General features: G+C 42.4%; 1 protein-coding gene across 1 annotated transcript; it reads right to left on the reverse strand.

Annotated features, from left to right (window-relative positions):
* Nucleotides 1-507: 507 nt before the first annotated feature.
* LOC120545611 (inactive tyrosine-protein kinase PRAG1) lies at nt 508-23,409 on the reverse strand. Its single transcript, XM_039780124.1, has 6 exons — nt 23,141-23,409; nt 19,270-19,611; nt 17,414-19,167; nt 8,536-8,681; nt 5,982-6,745; nt 508-3,168 (listed from the first exon to the last, which is right to left on the reverse strand). The coding sequence occupies exons 2-6, from the start codon at nt 19,534-19,536 to the stop codon at nt 2,008-2,010; spliced, it is 4,092 nt and encodes a 1,363-aa protein (XP_039636058.1). The 5' UTR covers nt 19,537-19,611; nt 23,141-23,409; the 3' UTR covers nt 508-2,007.
* Nucleotides 23,410-23,894: the final 485 nt, after the last annotated feature.

Raw genomic sequence — 23,894 nt, forward strand, 5'->3', positions numbered from 1 at the left:
CTGGAACAACCTCCCAGAAAACTGCAGGTCCGCCGCAACTCTCACTTCTTTTAAATCAAGGCTGAAGAACTTTCTTTTTGATATTGCCTTTTCTTAATTTCTTATACTGCACTATGAATTAACTATTTTTATTTATTTTTTATTTGTTTTTCGTTTTATGTAAAGTACTTTGAATTGCCCTGTTGCTGAAATGTGCTATATAAATAAATTGGCCTTGCCTTTAGAGCAAAAGGAATTTTAAGTTGTAAAATAGAGTATGACAATACACATAACAAAGACTAAGTTACTTTGTAAGACCCTGTGTCACAACATGAGGACTGGACTCCAATCGAGCCCTCATTTCCTGTTGAATTTTACCATTTGCAAGGAATGTCTGTCTAAAAGTTGAAATCTTTTGCAGGTGTTCTAGTAGTTTCACAGTAGAGGCAGCTGCTTATGCCAACATAACATTAATAGCCCATTCATTAAAGGGGATGCATCCAAAAAAAAGGTCAAAACACCAGATAATACTGTGAGAAAATATATGCACAGTTTATTGATAGATGCAAATAGTTGAGGCACACACAAAATAATTAAAATCAATAATGTATTAGTTGTGAGTTCTGAGCATGTTTTTTTCTTCTTTCTGCAACATTAGAAACATCAGTCAGTCATGGACTAAAACCAGGTGCAGGCTGTTCAATTCTTGACTTTATTAGGAAATTCTTTGTTGGAGATAAAATACTTATGAACTTGAAGCTTTCTCTGCAGCCTACATGGGACACATGAGGCAAGAAAACAGGCCCAGCTGCTGCTGTGCCAAAGAAACAAATAACTTGATAATCCACATATGAAAATAAACAGAGACATTCCAGTGACTACTACAGGATAACAAATGATAACATAAATATTTTTTAACTGCTGCTGATATTCATGGCTTTTTAAGACCTGCTTGGGCTCATTTTTCTTGTAATATCATCTACAAATTACTGTACAAAGTTGTTCATAGAACATTTGGTGAAAGGCCAGTTTCACAAAGGACGAATGATCAGTAATATTTACATTTGGCTTCTGAGTCACTGTAACGTATACAAAGAACAAAAGGCACTGTGACAAATGTCAAAACATTTAAATATATACTTAAAGTAAGCACAAGGAAAAACTGGGCATCCATTCAGTAGAAGCAATCGGCAATGTTGCCAATTGTTTTTTGTCAATCCAATTAATATTGAGTTGTGTTAGACAGTATGGCTTATGATTAATTCATACTAAGTCTTTATTGTGCAATGTGGGACTAGGACTGTGCAACTAGTACACCAGTATTCACTGAGGAATTTGCATTATCGGTAATGGTAAAGAACAGTTAAATGTGTGTTGTTTACACAGTATACAGTACAGGACTATGTGCCCATGAATAAACGAGACAGAAAAGGTGCTAGTGACCTCATATTTCTATTAAAATTAAAAGTTAGCTGCACATTTACATAGATATCACACAGCATTACTTTGCAAAGCTGGCTGACACAGAATAAGGTTAAGAATTATTAGCCTGTTCTGAGTGGGTAAAAGGTCTTAATTGATATTTAATAAATACACACAATACAGTGTCAAACATGAAACTTTGGTAAATGTATTACAGAATTATGAATACTGTCCATATTCTTCCTTTTTTACAGATGTATTTATCAGCATCACTGGCACAAAGGGATTCTAGTCGGTAAGTGAATGTTTGTGTGATTTTTGTCCATATGTCTGACTGTTAGAAGAACATTTAAAAACAGCTGCATTTTTACTGGTTATTTCTCTGCTAAGTTGACAGTCTGTGTATCAAGATACTGTTTGTGTAAAAGGTAGAGAGTGGACGGTTAGGTTGATGCACCGCTCTCATGCATGCAGCAGTAGCGCAAACACTGGGTAGGTTCACAGTATCTCCCATCCATAGTGTCAGGACATTAACTTTGACATTATTGGTCTTTCTCATACACACATTCACACATTAATTTGGCTCCACTCACACACATTTTAGCGTCACTTTAGCGAGTAGAGCAGTTCAGCAGTATGGCAGAGAGACAGAGGGTGAGCCGAGGAAAAGTACTGACAGCACAACCAGTCCTCCAGTTCGGCGTTCCTCTCGGGCTCCAGTGAACGCTCTGCGAATTTCATCATCAGCAGGGCCCGTTTCACATCCAGCCAGTTCAGGAGGCCCTCATGTCGGGATCCGTCGACAAAGCCGACTCCCTGTCCATGTCTCTCCCGCTGCTGCTCCATCAGGTCCTTCCTGGGGCCCCAGAGAAGGCTCTGCAGTATGCGCTTGGCCTCCTGGATATGGATGCGTTTGATGGGGTCAGGTTGGAGCAAGAGCTGGGCCAGCCTCTGGAGGCCGGCGGAGTAAAGGGAGACGGAGGGGATTGGAGGCAACTCCTCACAGCGGTAGTCTTGTTCCTTCAGAGCTGGACTCACCTCAAATGGGTTGGCTTGGTGGAGGAGCTCGTAGATCAAGATGCCTGTCTGGAACTCGTCAAATTTACGGTACTGGGCCGCTGAGACGATCTCAGGCGCCAATCTGGCGTGGTCACGTTTGATGCGAGGGTCCACACTGGTTGAGGCAGCATCCTCGGAGGAGCGACGCTTAGCCTTAGCAAAGTTGCTGATGAGGAGCCGGGGAAGGTGACGCTGACTGTCTGCACCACTTGAGCCGTTACTGGGGCCGTTATCAGTGGTGGTTTGTTGGGGGAACTGGGAGGGCCTGCGGAGATGAGGCACCAACAACAGGTTTTCGAGGCACAGGTCACGGTGCGTGACCCCGTGCTCCTTCAAGTGCTCCAGACCATGGCAGAGCTGCAGGAGGAGGAAGCATACACGCCGCTCATAGACTTCGGGCTGACTTTTATGGAACGCCGCCCACTCCCTGACAAAGTCAGCTGCCGTCTGCCGAGGGATCTCAGAGGTGATGACCACCACTCGCTCTCGTTCTACCTGTTGTCCAGGCGCAGACACGGAGGGCTGAGGCAGCGATGAAGGAGGTGTGGTGGGCAGAGAGACTTCGTCAGAAGGCAACATGCTCTGGGGGACACAAGCGAGAAAGTGGCCACAGTCCTGCTGGAGGTTGAAGTGGGGAGGCATGCTCTGCTGCACTGACAGACCGTAGAGATGGCCCTGTTTGGCGTCCATGGACGGACTCTTGCAGATCTGGAGAGGTATAAACACAAAGATCGGTGGGAGGAATGGATGAAGCAAAGGAGAAGAATGGGCCCGAGGGGGGAGAGAAGAATTCCCCACACAGAGACGGTTAGGGAGTGGAGCCAAGAAACATAAGAAAGGAACTATTGTTAGCAATGTTCCAAGGTCAATGCCAATTCAGTTCCTGCTCTCATTCAAGTGAAATCAATGTCCTTGATGCAAAAAATGCTTTACAAAACTAAACGTCTTTAAGTTAACTACTAAAGCCCCTCCGTTCCTGTCATTCCCTTGCAAGATGTGGGAAAATGTACACTTCTTCAATTAATAATTCACACACTATCAATACAATCTGAATTCTGGAACAAATGTACAAATGTTACAAATCTCATTTTGTGTTGGGGGTCAGATTTATAAATATAATCTCTTCTTAGTGATCAACTGGACTAAAATCCACATTCATGGGGTTCAAGTTTCAGTCAGCAACACACTGGTCTGAATAACAATCAATAATGTTAAACACATACTGTATAACACTAATCAATGCTAATTTTAGATTATAATATGATCATTCATACTTGTGCTAAATGGCCCTGGTTTTGTGTGTGTGTGTGTGTGTGTGTGTGTGTGTGTGTGTGTGTGTGTGTGTGTATTGTTGCGTGCGTGTGTGTCTGTCTGTAAATCCTGCCTGGAATGGAAAGCTTACTTGGGCCTAGAGATATTAAGCAAGGCTGTGGGCACCCATGCTCTGGCACAACACATACTGTACAAACAGATGCTGCTTTGTTCAGCACTAATGACTTTGGGACAAAGGTTAGTAAGACTGAATCCACACCCTTCTTCCTGGTTGTTTACGCTACATGCCCCGAAGGGTTGTGCTGTAGTGGGGCCATCCCATCTGTAGCCTAAGAACAAACAAGACCACTGCCCGATTTTAATCTCCTCCTTCTATCCTCAAACTGTCAAATCCCTGCTTAAAGGATCAATTTACAACGCCCACTGTGCAAATTATTCCTTAAAAAAACAGTAAAGATGAGCTTGAGTGGGCTGCAAGTTGCTCACTTGACGACAAACTCTGAGTGGAGAGAATAAACACAATCTGTACATTACGAAAACACAACCAACAGCCAAACACAGAACCAACACTTCTGTACAATACTACACATATTGTCTTCTGTATTTCAGGCCATCCATAAAATAATGATAATGTTCATATATCAGCAAATACTTTTCAATCCCTGTAAAAATCAATTAAATAAACATTTAAACTGCATCAGGTCGAGTGATGATGTTGCAAAAATATGGACATAATTCTGTTCATAACTCTTGAGCATTAAAGTTATAATCCCTAAGATTTCCCTCAAATCCTGTTTTTGATAATATTTATGTTTATGTTTTTCTGCAATAATAATCTCTATACGTTAGTTTTCCTTGTTAGTTGTTGTTGTTGTTGCTGTTTCACATTAAAAGTGTCCAAATGGTGTGGTGGCTTTTATTGTTAAACAAGAAACGGAGTGTATTTGTCATCGCAATCATTGTGTAACATGTAGAGATGCACCGATTACAACTTTCTAGGCCGATTCCGACTTCCGATTTTCGGCCGAAATGACAACTGTCGATAGCTGATTTTATCAGCTATAGCTAGCTTGCTAATTAAGCTAATGTACGTGTCTGATGCGTTTTAAAACAAGAACTCTGTGGAAAAATTATCATCATCATCCCCAGTAGTTGATGATCCATGTAGATGACATGCAAATAGAGATGCACCGATTACAACTTTCTAGGCCGATTCCGATTTTCATTGAGTTAGGCCAGCCGATACCGATTTTAGCCGATTCCGATTTAATTTTTTCTAACCACTTTACAGCACACACAAATATTTATTTTCTATCTTTTCTTTAATAGAACATTTTGCAAAACATAGAACATTTTTTGAACAGATAATGGATCACTATAAAATAGAACTATATAAATTACTCCTGGTGTGGGAAATTCACACACATCTAAAGTGCAATGTTAGAACCATTTCCTTCTTTTCACGTCCAATATCCAACAAAAAAACTGTGATTTTGGTTATTGGTGTCGTCCCTCCACGCCCTACTTTTTCCTTGCAGGTGTTGCATATTGCAAACTTGTTATCTGCACACACGCTGAAGAATTTCCTAACAGCTGACCTGTTGCAGGCTAATTCACGAGGTTCCCTACATGTGTGAAAATAGCGCCGACACGCGCTTCACACCGCGTCCGTGTGTGTGTCCTTGAGAACTGTAAATCGTATAACTTATGTTGTCAGTTAATTGTAGCGTTGACCGGCATGAAATCGGCATGTCAGACTGACCTGCCGGTCGCCGGTCATGGCCGAGCACGTGAAAACCGGCCAATTCCGGTCACTGGCCGGTCTATCGATAGTATCTCTAGTAACATGGTCATTTTTGGCATTTTTTGACGGTGGATCAGCAAGGTGACCAACTTCCCTGTGCCCTGCTGTTGTTTGTAAATGATGGGAAAGGGCTTAATATTGACTAATTTCCTAATTCAAGCAAAATAGTTTATTTGGCGACGCTGTAAATAGACTGACCAGCTACACTTTTGTTGTATTTCTGATAAAGTAGCTGGTCATGTTTGCTGCCCTCAGAAGTCTGTGACCTGCAGTATACACTGTACTTTATTGTTACCACCAGCAACCACAGGTATTACCAAATGAATCGGTACTGAATTATTACGGATCATAACTTTAAGGCATTCTGGAAGTGAACATGGTTATTCCAAGCACATATTTGACAAAGTCACTATATAAAATATTAGGCCTAGTATTTAGGGATTACCTTTACAGCATAGGAGTTGCTGGGGTCTGAGGCGCAGGCAGCAGAGTAGTACACAGCGTCCCCTGAGTTGCAGCTTGGCTTGTTGGAGGTGAGCCTGAACAGAGACCAGTTGCTCTCCTCAAACCGTAGTGGGTTCCTCTGGGAGCGAGTGAAGTGATCCTCACATTTGAGAGCCAAGCGCCGCAGAGACTCTGCGTACAGACCTCCCAGTTTGGAATACACTCCCTCCCTACTGTCTATGTTACTCAGAAGGGTCTGGAGCTGCAGGCTGGAGCCCATATTTGGTGCAGAACCTGGTTCTGAGGCTGAGAAGGGCACGCTGAGTTGGGGGGAAGAGGAGCAGGTGACGCTGCTTCGGCAGTGGACACCCAGACGCCCGTGAGTCTTCTGTGGCTCATCCAGTGTCCTGGACCTCGAGGGTCGGCTTTGCGGGGCATGGCAACGCTCCAGAGACTCATTGGAAGAGAAAATGGGTCGTGGGTCAACAGGGCTGGACGGTAAACTGGACCGGGAGCTAACATCAGCAGGTTGACACACGTTGCTCTCTGAGCCAGTGAATGGGAGGCGTGGGTAGGCCCGGACAAAAGGTCTTCCGTTCGCGCTATCGGGAGCTGACACAGTGCGGTTGACCATTTTTTTCTCTGGGAGTGGAGGTGGCTGGTTACTGAAGCTGTTAAAGGAGGGTGGGTGAGGAGAGCCTGGAGCTGAGGCCACTGGACTTCTGGAAAAGGGAGAGGAACAAGACATCCGTGCATCCCGAGAACCTAAGAAGATAAAAGAAATGAAATTATTATAGTCAGCATGTCAGCTTAAGGAATAGGAATAGTTCAACATTTTGGAAAATTATTTACTTACACTTAAACCAGGTATAATTAGTGAGCATTAGAAGTGCTGGTAGGCAGATTTTGACACCTTCGGACAGAGCCAGGCTTAAAGGCCTATTTATAGTTGTGCGTAGAATCGACGGCGCAACAGGTACGCCGTAGCCTGACGTGCACCTCTTGAAAAATTTAACTACACGTTGCGGCGACGCACGTCACTCGGCCGTGGCTTGGTAGCGTTGCATTTCCCCCGACTCATTTCCTGGTTCTCCTTCTCCATAAACAACATGAAATCAAGGAGAGGGTTAACTTTTCCTGCTCCAGATTTCCCACAGTGGTCAGAAAACACAGGGGAGACACTTTGTTTCTCTCACTATAACTGTAGAGTCGGTACTCGCTCCGAAGCTAATCGCCGGCACTCTCTCACTTCTCCCTCTACCACACACTCCCCACACACACATGCAGCTCGACACACACACCAGCGCACAAGTCTAAACATCAGGCCACACATAGGCTACGGCGAAAGCTCTGCGTGGAGCCTCCGCACAACTGTAAAACGGCCTTTACTGTTTCCCCCTCTTCCCAGCCTTTATGCTAAACTAAGCTAAGCGGCCGTGGCTTCATATTGAACAGACAGATGTGAGCGCGGCATTGATATTTTCATCTAAAACAAATAAGCAATTCCCAAACTATTCCTTACACAGAATTAAGCGACAGACGTCAACTTGGAAAATAGGCACACAGATACAAATAGAGACCAACAACCATTGGAGGCTTTTCTCTTCACTGGATTCACACAGTACATCCTTTGCTTTTCAATGTCCTTGTGAGTTAATTTCCCATAACCTCACTGTACTCACAGACTCACATATTCCTTGGTGACAGCTGTGAACTTGATTTATTTACTACACCCCTTCTGTCACTGCCTCCTGCTCAGCCTTAGCACAAACACATACCTCGTTTCCTCAAAAGAGCTGGAAATTTCCACAATCCAGGGTTCAAGCTGACATTTAAAACATCCATCCAATTATGATCCATTTTTCAATTAAAGACTTAAAGTTGGAACTTGACATTACACTAGAGGAGACAGATACTGAGATAATTGTGTGGTGCAGTCTTCAATAACTGCTTTCACAGAGGGGGAAGACTGTAAAGGGGGAAAAAAGTACTCTATAGGATGTAGCCAAGCCCTTTTTCCCTCGTTATCAGAGTCCATAATTATCTCTTCAAACAACATTGCCCAGGAAGTTACAGCAATTACAAGCGTCTGCGCCACAGAGGATATATGAAGGATGACAATAACTTCTAAACCAAGGATTTATGCCACTCATACTGAGACACGTCTCAGGTTTGATGATTGTAGAAATCTTAAACTCACGTTATGAAAATGAACACCCAGTCAATACAAAGTGAATGTGCCCTTCACAAAAGAGGAAGAGAAGAGATAAGCTGACGGACTGCAGTGCTCCCTTTCCTCTTTTCACTGTTGTTGCACAGTTACACTCTGGACAAAGTGAATCTTCCTAGTTGAACATGGTGAACAGTGTCTGAACAGCAAGACAACTAAAGCACATGTCTGTAAAAGCACCTGACTTGCTTAATAAACTACACATTCTTTGCTTTATCAGCTACTCTATCAGACAGATATGATCCTTGGACTCCCTGTGCACGTTTCTACTGCAGCAAATGGACCTGCACAAAAATATAATAATACGAGAGTGAGTGGTACTTACCAGTGTCAGCAGTCAGGTTGTCAGTGGAGGCCGGGGGTAGGCTGGAACTTCCCAGGCCCCGTAGAGATGAAGTATGGCTTTCTACTGACCCTTGTTGGCTGCAGCGGTCCAGCTCCATGTTGCTGCCACTCATCTTACTGCACCCTCTGTAATGGAAAAAAAACAACAGAGTGAATATGTTGGGACAAAAAGATGAAAACAAACATACATTCAAATCATATTTTGTGTATATTCTTTCTGTCTGCATTGCTGACATTGCCAAACATCAGCCAAGTAAAGTGTAGCATCCGCTGGTTAGTCTGTAGGTTTTTTGTTGAAATAGAATATTTTTCTTTTTGTGCATCCGTTCATAAATGTGGAACCACCCCACTTCCCCTCAATGTTTTCTTAATATGTCTAACTAACGAGTGCAAGTAACAGAGCACATTGTTTCATTTAAAATGACCAACAAGTATCGTCAGGAGTAGTTTCACTTCCTTGTTCAAGCCGCACACTTCTTGATTCTGCATTGATTTATAACTGCAACAAACAAAACTCAATAAAAACTAAAAATGTAATCTAAGGGCACGTTATGAGTCTATAAGATAGGGTAGTTTTACTTGTTTCTGGTATTGACTCCCCTTCTTGACGACAGTGAACTGCCTCAGGTACTAAATCACTAGTCATATCTGGGCCTTACAGTGAAACTATGTAACCTTTGCTGAACACTAAACACAGGTAGATTCCCCTATATTTCCCAAGATTCAAAGTCTGTTTACAGGTCTTTGGTAGTATTGCTGCATTTATGAAAGAAGTCGTATAAAGCTTTTTGTGACTCAAAGTCTGATAAATTGTCTCAAGTGGTCTGAAGACTGCAAGTTTGAAAATGAAAAAAATCTGGGGGTGTGGAGTTTAAAGAAGTGAGCTCACCAGACTCCGTAGCACACTCCTCATCTCTGCTTGAGGCTAGCTACATTAGCCACTACTAGCATCACACATCTGAATCTCCGACCAAATGCAAAGCGGTCGAGTTTCATTGTGGGTAGCCTAATGTAGACGCCAATTTTAACAGGGAATAAGAATGTGTGGAAAAATGCATGTCATTTCCCATCTCTCCCCTTGTTTCCTGTTATCGCTCTACTACAGACTATAAATAAAGGCATAGAATAGCACAAAACTATTTTGAAAAAGCTGGGCGTCAATGCTACATCATCTCTGTAGAAAACATCCAGTCTACTCATCCAATCCATGGAACGAAACCCGAGACCAGGTAGGCTAGCTAACGTCTGCTGCTCTTGTCCACCGCGCTGCTTTACACAACTAGCCTACAGCATGCTACTCTGCAAATAGCCATGTTTTACGAACTAGCTAAAACGAAAGCTTCCGGTTTGTATTCTAACAAATGTCTGTAAACTTAGCTGCTGCTGGAGACAAACCAGCCCCTCCCCCTGGAGCGGTTAACCTCATGGGCCCCATAGGCGCCGATACCGTGGGTGCTCCGGAGCTCGAGCACCCACGGAAAATACTGAGCACCCACTTGTACCAGACTGCCAGTTCATTTTTTACTTTAATTTAAAATTAAACATTGCAGTTGTTGGTGCTAAGTGGAGCGTCTGTCATAGTGTGATTGGTTATGTCGATGGCATTGATTCTTAATTTCCCACGAAGCTGATCACGGTTATGTGTCAGTTAAACTTCTCATCTCCAATCCTATCTGTATTTGTGAGAAGTGGCGCTGTCCTGAGTTGAAAGATAGCCTACTTTAGGGCTTTATTATTGCGTGTGTTCGTGTCGGCCGCTGTCCACTCCCTAAGGTTCTGAAATGCAAAAGCATTTTGACTACTTTTTTTTTTTTTTTTTTTTAAAGGGTGTGCGCGTGTGAGCACCGACGGAGGAAAACATGAATCGGCGACTATGCTCATGGCTATTTAATATGCACGTGAATGACATCACCAGACCATGCCGGTGATGTCTGCATTCTTTATTCTTTCTCCTCACTCAGTATTAGCTTTCTTAAAATGTGTCCCCCTGAACAGTGTAGTTGAATAGCCCTGCTGTAAGATTTGTACATTCACATTTACCTGGGCTTACTGAACAGCTCTTTTGCATATCCAGTGCAAAGAGCCAGAGGCAATAAAGAGAAGGGGGTGAAAAAGATTTACATTTGGGCCAACAAAAATGTAGTTTTGCCAACAGAATAAGGGGCTTGGTGGTCCATGTGGCCCGTGCTTAAAAATATTAGCATCTATCCCTGTTATTGTATGCAATTTAGGCAATAAAAATGTTGCTTTGTCTAAAAAAGGAGACCTCTCTTTTGTATATTTGCTATTGCTGTTTACTGTAAAGCAAAAGTATTTCTTATCCAATTACTCAAATAATCAACGAAATAATCAGTAGAATACTCGATTACTAATACAATCAAAAGCTGCAGCCCTATTGTTTAGTAGACTACCATGATGGTCACTTATAATACCAATGAAAACTGCATGAGCAGACTTCCTCATCAAGGCGACCAATTAGGCTGAGTGACAGCCATTCACTTGTCTCATTATACCCGCCAATGGCTCAGGGAAGCATCCCTTCATCTCTCTTGCCTCTCTTCCATCACAAAATTACTCCTCTATCCATTTATCTGCTGGCCCTGACTTCAATTCCACCGTAAATCAGCAGAACAAACCGATGAGGAGGAGAAAAGGAGAGGAGCGCAGGGGGGAGACAAAGGGGTTAGGTATTCTCTGTGGGCAGTTAGCTAAAGGATCCGCTATCATTTTACAAACAAAAGAACGGTGATAAAAGGCAGTGGAAATGCTGAGGCAGCGGAGAAATGATAATGGGCACAGGAATTATGAGTCTGTGCATGTGTGCACCTGTGCATGTCACACTCTAGATCTCTCAGATTTGTATCCAAAACATCAGATTTTCCTTGGTGAAAGAATGTCATTGCTTATGTCCTGCGGGAGGATGTGCATGGCTTAATGAGCCTTCTGAACAAGGGCATGCAAAAAAGACCTTAACTATAAATAAATACACATATGTAGGGATGGGTACCGAAGCCCAGTATTAAATGGGCCCCCGGGAGTAAATTATGAAAGACCGGAGCATCGTTAAGCTCCGACATTATCGGTTTTGCTATAGGTACTGGAGGGGAAAAAAAGAAGCCTATTTGTTGCTACATAAAAGCAATAATAATTTCATCACAACTCCAATTTCTTTTCGATTTACGACGTTCGTCTATGATGCATTTTTTGCTATTCCCAATCCAAAAGAAAGATCTCTCTCTCTCTCTCTCGCTCAGAACCCATGTGCGAGGGGCGGGGGCAGCTGAGCCGTCACTGAGCCCTCATTCACACACGAAAACCTGTTTTAGCGATGGCGGCGAGAACTTAACATTGAAAAGTGTGGTTACACTTTACTATAATTGATGCTGACAAATAATCCTTGTTGCCACAAGTGCAACAAGTATTTTGCAAGGGTGGAAACACAAGTAATCTTTCAAAACATTTAAGTAAAGTGTTCGACCATCTAGCTAGTTGATCTATCGTTGCCCAAGGTATGTTATTAAATTATACGACAACATGAGTTAATGATTACAAGTAACTATTAGCCAGCTGATTGATGTGGGCGCGTTCATAAATTCAATCTGAAATGGTCAAAAAGTGTAATGGTAGTGAGATGCAGGGAACACTACAGTATAAGCTAGGAGAGGTCCCGACTTCTGCCAGAGAAGGCAAACATGTTGATCTTTTCTCCAGAAGAACAGCTAAGAACTGTTAGGCCTTTAGCAGCCTATCTGCATGACTCACCCGAGTCAAATAACGATATGTTTTAAAAGTGTTTTATTTTACATTTCTATAATCTGCTCAAAACAATGCTTTTGTAGTTTGATACTCAAAAATGTTAATTGATATACGTACACTACAAATGAGAAAATAAAGCAGCGTCAGTTCTGTTGTTAATTTTTCTTTTTCCCTTAAAAATAGTACCGTATCGATAAGCAGTATTGATAAGAGTAGTAATACCGTTAAAATCTTAACTATACCCATCCCTACACATATATAAGCATTTAGGAGCTTAAACTAACAATTATTTTGCATAGGAATTAATCTGAGGATTAATATCTTGATTCACCGATTAATTGTTTGGTCTATAAAATGTCAGAAAATAGTCTTCACATCAGTTTTTGACTGAACCCATATATATTCTGTTTATTGTAATTTTATACACGGAATAATGTTGGCAATAATATTCTGATGACTAGCTAATTGTCTAGTGCTATAATCACTTGTTGTCTACAACCTGACAGAGACAGTATCAAAATGAATAATGAATTTTAACTGAATTCAATTTTCCAAAATCATGGCATCATGACAAAAAAAGGCCTTGTTTTAGTCTAAACATCTATTAATAAACATCTTAATTGCTTATTTTCTCAGAATAGATTTAATCACTTCTTTTGCTAAAACAAAAGCTGACGTGAGGTATCGTGATCGCCCCAGTAAACCTGTCACACAAGGTTTGCGTTCTGCAATCAGCCGGCAATGACAGTAACCCAGATTTGGAATGTAAACAATCATGCTACAATAAGTAACACACTGGATCTGTTGACAACCGCGTGTGTGTGTGTGTGTGTGTGTGTGTGTGTGTGTGTGTGTGTGTGTGTGTGTGTGATATTAATAAAACGGTGTGAGAGGAGTTTAAAAGGGGATCGGATTGGGGTTACAGCTAACTAGCTACAGATAGCAGTGTGACAGTGTAAAATAAGACCCAAACTAAACTGCAGTGTTGTTGTTGTGGATCAGGTTCACACAACTGGTTTCACTTCCTGACTCACGATTTAGTGCCTTCTCTGTCATAAATATATTATATAATAATGTAATGTATAAAATAATGACGTAGTAGACAAAATACTGTATCTTTTCGGTGTGCAAATGCGGCCAAACAAAAACGGTCACACACATTCGCTCTCCAGGGCTATTTTATGTAGAGACAATGATATTTTAGTAAAAGCAGAATCTAAGATGGTTATACAGCATTAAGAGTGATGAAATTACATTACTGTATCGCATTCACGTTGATACATAAGTCAGGGTTTTGTTAAAATACGGGGGAGTCAGGTAAGAAAGCTGGCTAACTCATGCACAATGCACTCGGGTGTAGGCGGTATCATTAGCACCTGCACAATGTAATGCCATCCCCTACAACAGCCATGCAACATACACAACCTTTAGGAAGGTTACACTGTTGAGTTTTGATGAGACTAGAGTAACTGATTGTACTGTATTTGTGGTGCTGTTGTATTGGAAAATACTGTTCCAAAAGGTAGCATTTATTGCATTGCTGTTATATTGTGCTTGTGTTTCGGTGTTATTGTGCAACCTGGTATGTTACAACACAGTGCAGAGAAGAATGGCATGCATTTTTTCTTTCCCTTGATAGTTACCATGGCTATATAGCCATATAAACCATGTCTTTGAAACAAAGATCCATTTATGCTTGACACCAATCCTTATCTTATGCAAACTGCTCCAGTCTTGCCTTGTTATCTTCTTCCCTGTCAGCTATGTCTTTCCTTATTCAGTACAAGCCACTTTCATTGATTTTCCCCACATCACATAAAGTAACACTGAATCAATTTCACTTCTCATCCTCTTCATCTTACCCGTATTTTAATCTTACCAACAGGATGGGCTCATATAAAAATAATTAAAGATAATCTAGGAAATGATTAGAAGAGATTAGAAGAAGAGCAACAGACAGGGTGTGAAAGAGGGGGGAAATGAAGAATAAGCAAAAAGTTGACCACATATGTGCTGTTAAAAAAAATAAAAAATTCTTCAGTTTTACAGAGCTCATGATAGAGGTGTGAAAATATGCTCTGTGGTTTCCTTTTGAAATGCTCTCAAAATGCGACCATTTTCCTGCACGAACAAGAACATCACCACTTCGCTTCACAAGTCTAATGATAGATGCGTCGCCAATGCTTACTAAGGGGCATATATGAGAATAAGATGCTATCAGGTGCCTACCTCATGTTGGACAGGCAAAGGTCCTTGTCGGGCTGGCGGGCACAAAATGCCCCTGGATCAGACTGGTGGCTCTCTAAAGCCCCACCATGTGTAGTAACACAACCCTGGCTCCATACGAGTCATATGTGTATTTAAGTCCCTCTCAGCAGGAAAAGCAACAGTAACCATTAGATGTGCAAAATGTTAAGCACCCATATCTCATTTATAGCATTCACTCATTGAGCTAGTAGTTTACTTCAGACAGCAACAAGATGCTATCTATTCTGCTGCACTGAAGGGATCAGGGTGGCTCTGTGGAGGGAGGGGCAGCACGCCTTGGAATGATAGTTTAGAGAGCAAAAGGCAATTCAAACCCAAGTCAAACTCAGTGGACTTGAATCCACATGGCTGATCTATAAAATCTACTTCTATTGGTGGCAACCGACCATAGATATAAAGCAAGGCTGGGACAGTTTGGGAGTTGCCGGGGGCAACAATCTGTTCACTAAAAATCCTCCTTTTGGCAACCTTCACTGACCAGTGGACACGCCTTCCCATTAAAGAGTACTTATGCACACACTCATGCATGACATAGGCACATGCACAAACACACCATTTAGGCTGACCCACTACATGATATGTAGGTTGACCTGTTAGGAGGAAAAAAAGACGGAAACATTGGTGTTTTCCATGTGATCAAAGGCTCTGGGAGGCAGATTTTTCATACCATCTGTGGCTTTTAAATGATTCAGCACTTCAAAATAATGCCTCACAGGGTGCATGTACACGTGAGTCTTTGCATTGTGAATGTTTTTTATTCATGCTACACACAAGATTGCATTTTCTGTCAATAATAAACCTTTCCATTAAGTTTTGATTGCTTTGCAGACAAGATATGGATTATGATTCCCTGCAGGACTTTGTCGTTGAGTTTCCAGTACTGCCTGGTGACTGGGGAGACTTGACTAAATACACGAAACCCACTTTTAAACTTGGAAAGCCACAACTGTCGCTGGCTGGCTCGAGGCGTGTTCCCACATGTGTCACAACAAGGTGTATTTTTATCAGTGCAGAATGTCGGCAATGTCATAACAGGAGAGATGGGTCCTTACTAGAATTACCACAAACATAAGTGCCCTAGAAATGTGATCAGCAATCTGTGTTTTTGACAGCAAAACACACAAATTGTAATAGCTCAAGATGGCAGAACATCTGTTTGTCTTGAGGAAGTCACAGTTGTGTGTTAGACCTCATCACACCGTCCCAGACAAAGCAAAGTTTATTTTGAGGAGATCATTTGATGCTCTACTAACTGCAACACGAGGCTTCTTCTCTGTTTCTTCTTTGGTGTAGCTGACTCAGACAGCGAAGTGTATTCTTAGCCTCACGCAGACTCAGGTTAAAGCATGTTTGCAGATGTTACTGCTAGTAAATGGCTATGTAGGCTAGAAGCCCTGAGCAGAGTAGGTCACAAAAATGTGAGGTGAAAATGTATGTTTCTGCACATCCTGTAAGTGATGCCAACAGTTCAAATATGAACATTCTTTTGCCCAAAGATGCACCTGAACGCCTGCTAACGACAGCTTTGTCCCTGTATGACAACATCAATGGAACAAGGCCTATTATTATTATTTTCAACAGTTCTGTATATTGTGCTGCAGCCAAAACAAATTTACAGCAATGTGACACAGCAGGGAACTATTTAACAGGCCCATTTTGTGTGTTAATTAGAATTGAAAAAGTCACTTTACTGGCATGAATAGAACAAGGCTTGCATTGAGGAATATGCCGGAACAGTTTGAATGATCACAAGCTGCAAGAATGGAGGCTGATTCAAGGCTGAATAATGATGCTATGAAAGGAGAAGGCACAGTAAGATTCACACAGCCGTAAGATGCATGTATGTGCAGTTACAGGCAATATACTTATATTACATAAGTAGCAACAACACTATCTATATATATATATATATATATATATATATATATATATATATATATACTGTCCCATCAGAGAGCAAAACACATTTATGCATTTAGACTAAGTGCATGTTGTAAGTGCTAAATTATGGAATATAACGAAACCATAGTGCCATGGCGGAATTACAGTCCCATTAGTTCTAATGCATGTCACAGGTAAGAGAAGGACAGGCACGCAAATATGTGCTATCATGGGCAGTTTAAGTTTGTTGAATGCACAGCATTCATCTTACAGCAAGTGTTTAGTATACTAGCGTGAAATTAAATCTCTATTAGACTTTTTCTTTTACATAGCTCACTTATTGTAAACAATATTTAAGACCAACTCTTCCTTGGTGCATTTACTGTGCTTTACCCATACTTAACATAAAGATTTTTGTGAGAAATGTATAATAGGTAATTTGTTGGAAATTACATGTGAACAGATGTGACCACTGAGTCTTTTAAGCTGCACTAAAGAGAGTTTAAAAAAAATGGGATAAAAAATAGTTAGTGAATCTGGAACTAATTTATGAAGCGGAATGACGATGGTGAGATTAATAATTAGCTAATCTAAGTCCTTTATCTAGAGAAAATATTCGTCATCTAGTGGTGACAGCTTCCTAATTATCAAGAACGGCTTACTTTCATTGCTTCATATAGTAAACTGAATACCTTGATGATGATTTGTGTCTATTGGTCAATCTGAGTAAGCAATGTTATTGTCTCACACCTCCGCTAACTTCTAATTGGCATTTTGTCATTTCTTCTGTCAACATGATTAACTGAAATAGGTTAATCAATAATGAAAATATATATTTTTTAAATGTATCAAAAATAGTGATACCCAGATACATTACTAGTGTTCTGTCCTATTTGAGGGTTAATAATAGTTATTGTGTAAATGGTAAACAAAAAGTTCTTTTTTATTCTTACCTGTGCAGTTTCTTAGGTGGGGGAGGTGGTGGATTGGGCTCATTGTTGGCAGCTCCCTTCCCTGCTGCCAGCAGCTCTGATGAGCCGCCATGCAACGGTTGCTTGGACGGCATGCTCCCGTTATGCTTGCCCTCCTCCTCTGCACCGGTGCCCTCAGTCTCCTCCTGACAGGCACCATTGTTGGGGGAAGCCGGGGGGGCCGTGCCTGGCTCTGTCATCGAAGGGGGGCTGGTGTGGGCCTTCCAGTCCCTGGCCTCCTTCCAGACAGCGGCACCATTGACCAGGCCTGACACCCGAGAGGTTGTCCCCGGGTTGGCGGCCAACTTCTTCTTCTCCCCCTCTTTCCGCTCTCTCTCATCCTCTTCCTCTTCTTCCTCGATGCAACAGTTCCAGCCAGAACTGTGGTGTGGGGGCTTGTGCCAGCGTTCGGATGCTGCTGAGCTGTGGTTCTCTGCATGGACCTTGAAGTGGCCCTCTCTAGCAGAGACGAGGAACAGCATGGGGAGTTCAGGGAGAGGGACAGGAGACGAAATGGACGGTGAGAGGCTGGAGGTACCCAGTCTGGGGAGATCAGGAAGAGGGACTGGAGAAGACATGGATGGTGAGAGGCTAGATGTGCCCAGTTTGGGGGAACGGGTGGTCCTTTTTGGGGGAATGGGTGGGCTAGACTGAGGCTTGGGGTGGAGAGCGGAGGTAAGGCTGGCTTCTGTGACCAAAGAAGGTAAGCTGTGGCTGGGGCTAGGCCAGCGGAAGGCTGGGCTGCTAGGGTCTTCACGTGCTGTGGGGCTGAAGTGGCATTGGGTGCTGATAGCTGAATCTGGACTGCTCAGGAAGAAAGTCCTGTTCTCCTCTGTGTGAGCGGCCATTACAGTGATGGTGGCCCGTTGACTCTCTCCTAAAAGCTCAGAGCCCTGGGATGAGTTCTTAGTCTGGTTTGGGCACATAAGATGGGATTGCAACCCATTTCCTTGCGGCCTGCGCTTTTTCTTGGTGCTCTCTGCATAAATGGGTTCAGAGTCTGGCTGTCCATTAGGAGAGTTGGGAGATGACTGTGAGCTACCCATGGCTGGTGGGCTTTGGGGGCTCCCTGACCTAACTTGTCTTTCTCCCGACCCCTCTGCCCCAGGAAGTGAATCTGTACTACTATGATAAGAACAAGAGGAGTTCAATAGTCTGTTCTGTTCAGACAGTACGGGAGTAGAGCGGAGCGATGGTGCAGAATTGTGGATAATGGTGTCCACACTTAAGGCTGTGGTGGGAAAAGTGGTAGAAGTGCTGGATGTCTTAGTTGTAACAGTAGCAGGACTCCCACTGCTGATACCATTGCTATGAACTTTGGCAGGACTGGAAGGGACAATATCCACAGAAAAAGGTATCTCCACAGACGCCTGATGGGACTCCTGGCAATTTGCCATGGTAGTCACACTAATTCCATTATAAGTGCTCTTGGTTTTAGTGGTAGTTGTATTCTGTTGTCTACAGGTGTCTTCACTGGCATTTTTCTTTAAACTCTGAGAACCTCTCCCCTCCTCCTGGGTGACGAAGATATTGCCGATGATCATGGAGTCTTTAGGCAGGATGTTGGGGGATAAGGAAGCCAGAGAGAAGCAGTTGTTGTAGTCCAACTTGGTTTCAGGACTCTGAAGAACTGCCTCTCTATGGGCCTTGTTGCAGCCGTTACTGTCAATGTAAAGAGACGACAGGTCCAGGAGCTTCTTCAGGCCCAAACGCTGAACTGGGCTCTTTGTGTTCTCCTGAAACAAAAACAATGGCACACATTAAAGAACAGATACATCATTCTGAACAGTAATAGAGTCTGAGGTTAGTTACAGGAAAGATAAATTTAAGAGAATCACCTGCTCTATGTTCATGTTGACATCAGTCATCGACTCATTGGTATCAAGGCTCATCATAGTGGGTCTGACTGCGATGGTTGGCTTGCTGTAAGGTGAAGGCGCTGTTACTACCGTTTCTTCATCGCCTCCCAGGATGCTCTTCAAACAAGCGGCTTGCACACCATCCAGGCCGCTGACAGTCTTGTGGTGTGCACTAAGCGGGTGGAAGCAGTTCTTACAAGAGCCGGGTTTCCACACGTGTTCTGCAAAGTCGCTGCACGCTGACATCTTTGGTTTGCTAAATAAGGTTCGGTCATTAGTGGCTGTTGAGTGATGTGGCAGATACCGGATGAACCATCATGGCTGACCCACAGAAGGTTGCAACGTCACAAGATGTTGATCAGAAGGCAGTATGTAGAGGAGAGAGAAGAATGAGGTACATTATTAAAAGAATTAAGTCATTATGTCTGTGTAATCACTTTTCTGCCCGTAGGTAGAATCCCACATGTCCATGGGACTAAGTAAAACTGCTTGTATTACATAAGAACTGTCAAAAAACTAATTTTCAACAAACCCATCTTCACTTCCCTTCACTAATTTAACACATAATTTCCTTTTCCACACACGCAACTAACAGAGTTTCAGAACATCAAAATGTTAGAGACTGCTCCTTTTGTCTTGGTACGCACCAATTCAATACACCACCTTATAAAGCAGATTGGGGTTCAGCCATAATATGACTGATCCACATTAAATACAGTGTCTTTGCCAATGTCATATAACATTTGTTTGTTATTTTCGTTAAAATGGGTAGCGGATCTGAACAGATACCCTGAGTTGAGGTATCAGAATCGGAGAGAAAAAGTTAGATAGCTGCATCTCTAATTACTTGTGTTTATTCTTCACCTGAGTTGTATGATTTTGGTAATCAAAAAAGAGAAAGTAAGTTTAAAAAAAGTTCAGACATCTACTTGAAATTGTGAAGACAGTGATGAGGAAGTCCAGGCTGACAAGTATTTCCAAGCTCATAGAAGACCTCCGTGAGGATTTTAGTGTCATCCACAGATGTAACTTAAGAAGACTTGGTGTGTGCTGTGCTACTTGTTCCCATGGCCTCCTAAATTAGAGGGTATGTGGTTTCTGTTCAACCAAAGGGCCTGCTGGTGTGAGCCGAGGGACATAAAAGTCCTCCAGAGTCCTCTGCAGCCCCCGACATGCTAGAAGAAGACGGAGGAGCCTCAAGCATCCCGGAGGTCGGAATGTCAGGAATGTCTAAAGTCTCACCAGGGTGAATCTCACAACCACGACAACATCCCATCCCCCTTCCACACACACACTCCCACTCAACATGTGTGTCCTCCTCTCACAAACAAACTGATCCACACACACCTCCTTCCTCTCCCTCTTCTGTGCTCTGTTTAACTGGTCTGACAGTGAGAAGATCAACACCTTTTCAGAGAGATCATATGTTTCCTTGCATCTGGGTGTCCCTCTTTATGTTCTCTACACAGCTTGAATTGCCTCTCAACAAGGTGCTGATGTGCAATGATAAACATCAACATTAGCCCACCATCGAGACTCATTATCCAGAAAAAAACAGAGGAAGAAAGATGTATACTTACTCCCCTAAGACAATGAAAAGTGGTATATATATATATATTGTATGCACTCAGTTAGCCTAAATATGATATGATTATTGATTTATACAATTGTTTAGTGACAAAAACCACTAGAACAAAAAATAAAGAATGCTTGGACTTCTTATGGCTCCGGTATAAAAACCTTGCCATCTACTAATACTATAGGAATGAAGCGTTTCGTGTTGGTAAAGATAATGCATGTTTACATTTTTCTTTGTTCTGTCTGACTCAGTTTATGGCAGGAAAGCACCCACTAGGTCACTGTTTGTTTAACCGTTCCTGCGACAACAGAGGAAACAGCCTTGCCTAACATCTTTTAGCCTTGTGCATTAGTCATATGAAGCGATGACTGATTATAAGGGTGCTAGGCCTGCTGCTGTAGAGAACAGAATGACTGCCAATCAAGAAGCTGTTTAGGGTTTTTTGTGGGGCAATAACAATGCATAGACAGACGGAACACTGGTGTTCAGTAAGTTAAGACCAAACTGACAGGGACAATTGACTCTATGTTGTTCCACTATCCCTGCAGGGAATTAAAGAAAACAACAGAAGTGTGGGAATTTAATTTGAATTTCAGATGTTGAACATTTTCTGTATTTCCAGAGAAAACAGAAACACATCTCAAACTGCACCTCAGTTTAGGTTATTCTACCTCTTCTTGTTTACGTGCTCATGCCTGCTTGTTTGAACAGAGATAGACCCCGCTGTCTACATTCCCCACACCTTCTCAAGCTCAAGGTCCAATATTTCTCACTTTCTCTTGTAGAAACACACAGAGGGCATAACCGCGAGAAGTCCAGCCAATTGACAAAATTCAAGGCCTGCCTTCAATAAAAAAACAGACTGGAAAATATCTCATGAGCATGTCAGAAGTCGGGGGCTGGACAAATAAGATGAGTGCAAGAAAAAAATGACTTGAGGTCGATGTTGGTCTGGTGTGGAATTCATACATTTGGGCCACCTAATGAAGACATTATGAGCCTTGAAGCCACATGTACCCATGACCTCTGTACATCACACACTGTCGCCTGGCCACTAGATGTCTCAAAAAACACATTCAATTTTGCTGATGAATTAAAACCCACTACCCTTATGTGAGGGACTCTAAACGTTATATCCTTAGTCTACAAGCCAACTGTGTATGTCAGTGTCCCTTTAAAAACACACCATGTATTTGCTTTGAACTAATAGGTAATGCAATGAGGAATGCAGTCAGGATGCAATGTCAGACTGAATGGCAACATTTTAAATAGCCCAGAGATATGGTGAATAAGAGGAGTAATTAAGGTAAAGGTCAGAGGGCTTGTCAACAATCAACAGCTAGTAAAACTACACTTTGTCTGAATCATTCTGCAGCATCAAGCAAGCAAGCACCAGCAGCAGCAGGACCCCCGCAAACATAGCAGCGCGCACGCACATATGCGTGAGCCAGCCTTAATTAAGTATAGGTAATCTGATGGTTGTTACTAGGGGTTCCTGTTACATAATTCACTACATTATCCTACTGACTGTTTTTATGTGAATTGCTGTGCCGTGCCAAAAAAGACCAATACACTTCAATGAATACAATTACTATACAATAACACAGTCCAGTCATTCATAATCAAAATAATTAGACAACCTATAGTCCATATTACGGTCTGATAACCAGGTCACATCAGCGCGTAGTCACCCACTTTGAATACAAATGCTTTCACGAGCAACATTTGTCACGCCTGCCTCACTCACACAGCCCATTCATTCATGGGGAGGGCACAACCTGTTTTTTTTTTCTCGAAACTCGGTAGGGATTTCCGCCAAAACTTGTAAACTTTTGACAAATACCACAAAACTTCCACCTTAAGACCATTGATTTGAATGTTTTGGTAGCACGTTTAGTTAACACACATTCGGCATAGGTTACACACCCGATGTGTTTCGGTTTAAGACTCATTTTTTCGATTTGATAAATGAATATTTGGCTAAACACTTGTCTCGCCTGTAGCCAAGTTTGGTTTACGGTACATTACTGTAGCAGAATAATCCTTTATGTCCTCCCGCACTGAGGGAACTGGCAAAAAAATGGCTGTTTTATTATGCATTAATACAATACTTAATTAGAAAATGTAACAACTTGGCTCAACATATAGGCTATCGCTGTACCAACAAAATAGATGTATACAGGAGAAAAAAAGAATAGCTACAATGTAACCATGCTAAAGTAGCCAAGGTTATCTAGTGCTAGATTGACTGACTAGTGACTGGCTGCTTACCTGTTCGGACTTTCTCTTCCCTGGCAACACAAAAGCTCTCAAAAAAAAAAAAACAGACAAAAAAATCCACAACACAACTGTGTCGTATCTGCTCTTCTAATTCCCGCAGAAGCCGATATCCGTCTGTCTTCAGGTATTCCACATGCGACAGATAATGACCCAGGAATTTGCTTCTGCTGCAGGCTGGTTTCGGCTCCCGCTGCTGCTGCTGCTGCTGCTCTGTGCAGAGGTGGAGTGCTGAGGCGGAGCAGGAGTCCTCTGCAGCAGCGTGGAGAGAGCACAAGGAGGTGGGAGGAGCTCCGAACCAACCGTGCGGTCTGGTCAGTGGCCACTCTCACAGATTTTCATTAAGGCTTTTGTTCTTTTAGCTGTCATAAGGATGTTTTTTTTTTTTTTTTTTTTTTAACAACCCAGCTGTCATTTGATTTGCAGAAAATTACAGGACTGTAAACCTCCCCCCAAATTTAAAGTTGGAGCTTAAGGTAAAGGACTCACAAAAGCAAACAATGTGGGGTTAAAATCCCAATGGGCTGTGCAGGTTTATTCTGCCAGCAATTCATTTGAATCAGAAGCCCTTTGATGTGGTGAAGGTGGATGTGTACAAGGTCCTGCTGCCCCTTCCCTCCTACTACCCCCTGGACTGCTCCTGCTTCTGTTCATCATGCCTGGGGTGACAGCGATAGAAAAACACTGTTACAACTATTACCGAGCCAGGCTGGACCCCTGCTGGTTTCCATTACAGGCAGCAAAAGGA

Source organism: Perca fluviatilis, chromosome 17, assembly GCF_010015445.1.
Source record: "Perca fluviatilis chromosome 17, GENO_Pfluv_1.0, whole genome shotgun sequence".
Taxonomy (NCBI): Eukaryota; Metazoa; Chordata; class Actinopteri; order Perciformes; family Percidae; genus Perca; species Perca fluviatilis.

What these genes read in the sequence shown, in the direction of transcription:
- LOC120545611 (XM_039780124.1), bottom strand. Translation starts at nt 19,536, where the DNA reads ATGTCAGCGTGCAGCGACTTTGCAGAACACGTGTGGAAACCCGGCTCT. An exon ending in TCAACATGAACATAGAGCAG is followed by an intron (nt 19,168 to 19,269) that starts GTGATTCTCTTA and finishes TTTTTGTTTCAG; the next exon opens with GAGAACACAAAGAGCCCAGT. An exon ending in CCACCTAAGAAACTGCACAG is followed by an intron (nt 8,682 to 17,413) that starts GTAAGAATAAAA and finishes TTTCCATTACAG; the next exon opens with AGGGTGCAGTAAGATGAGTG.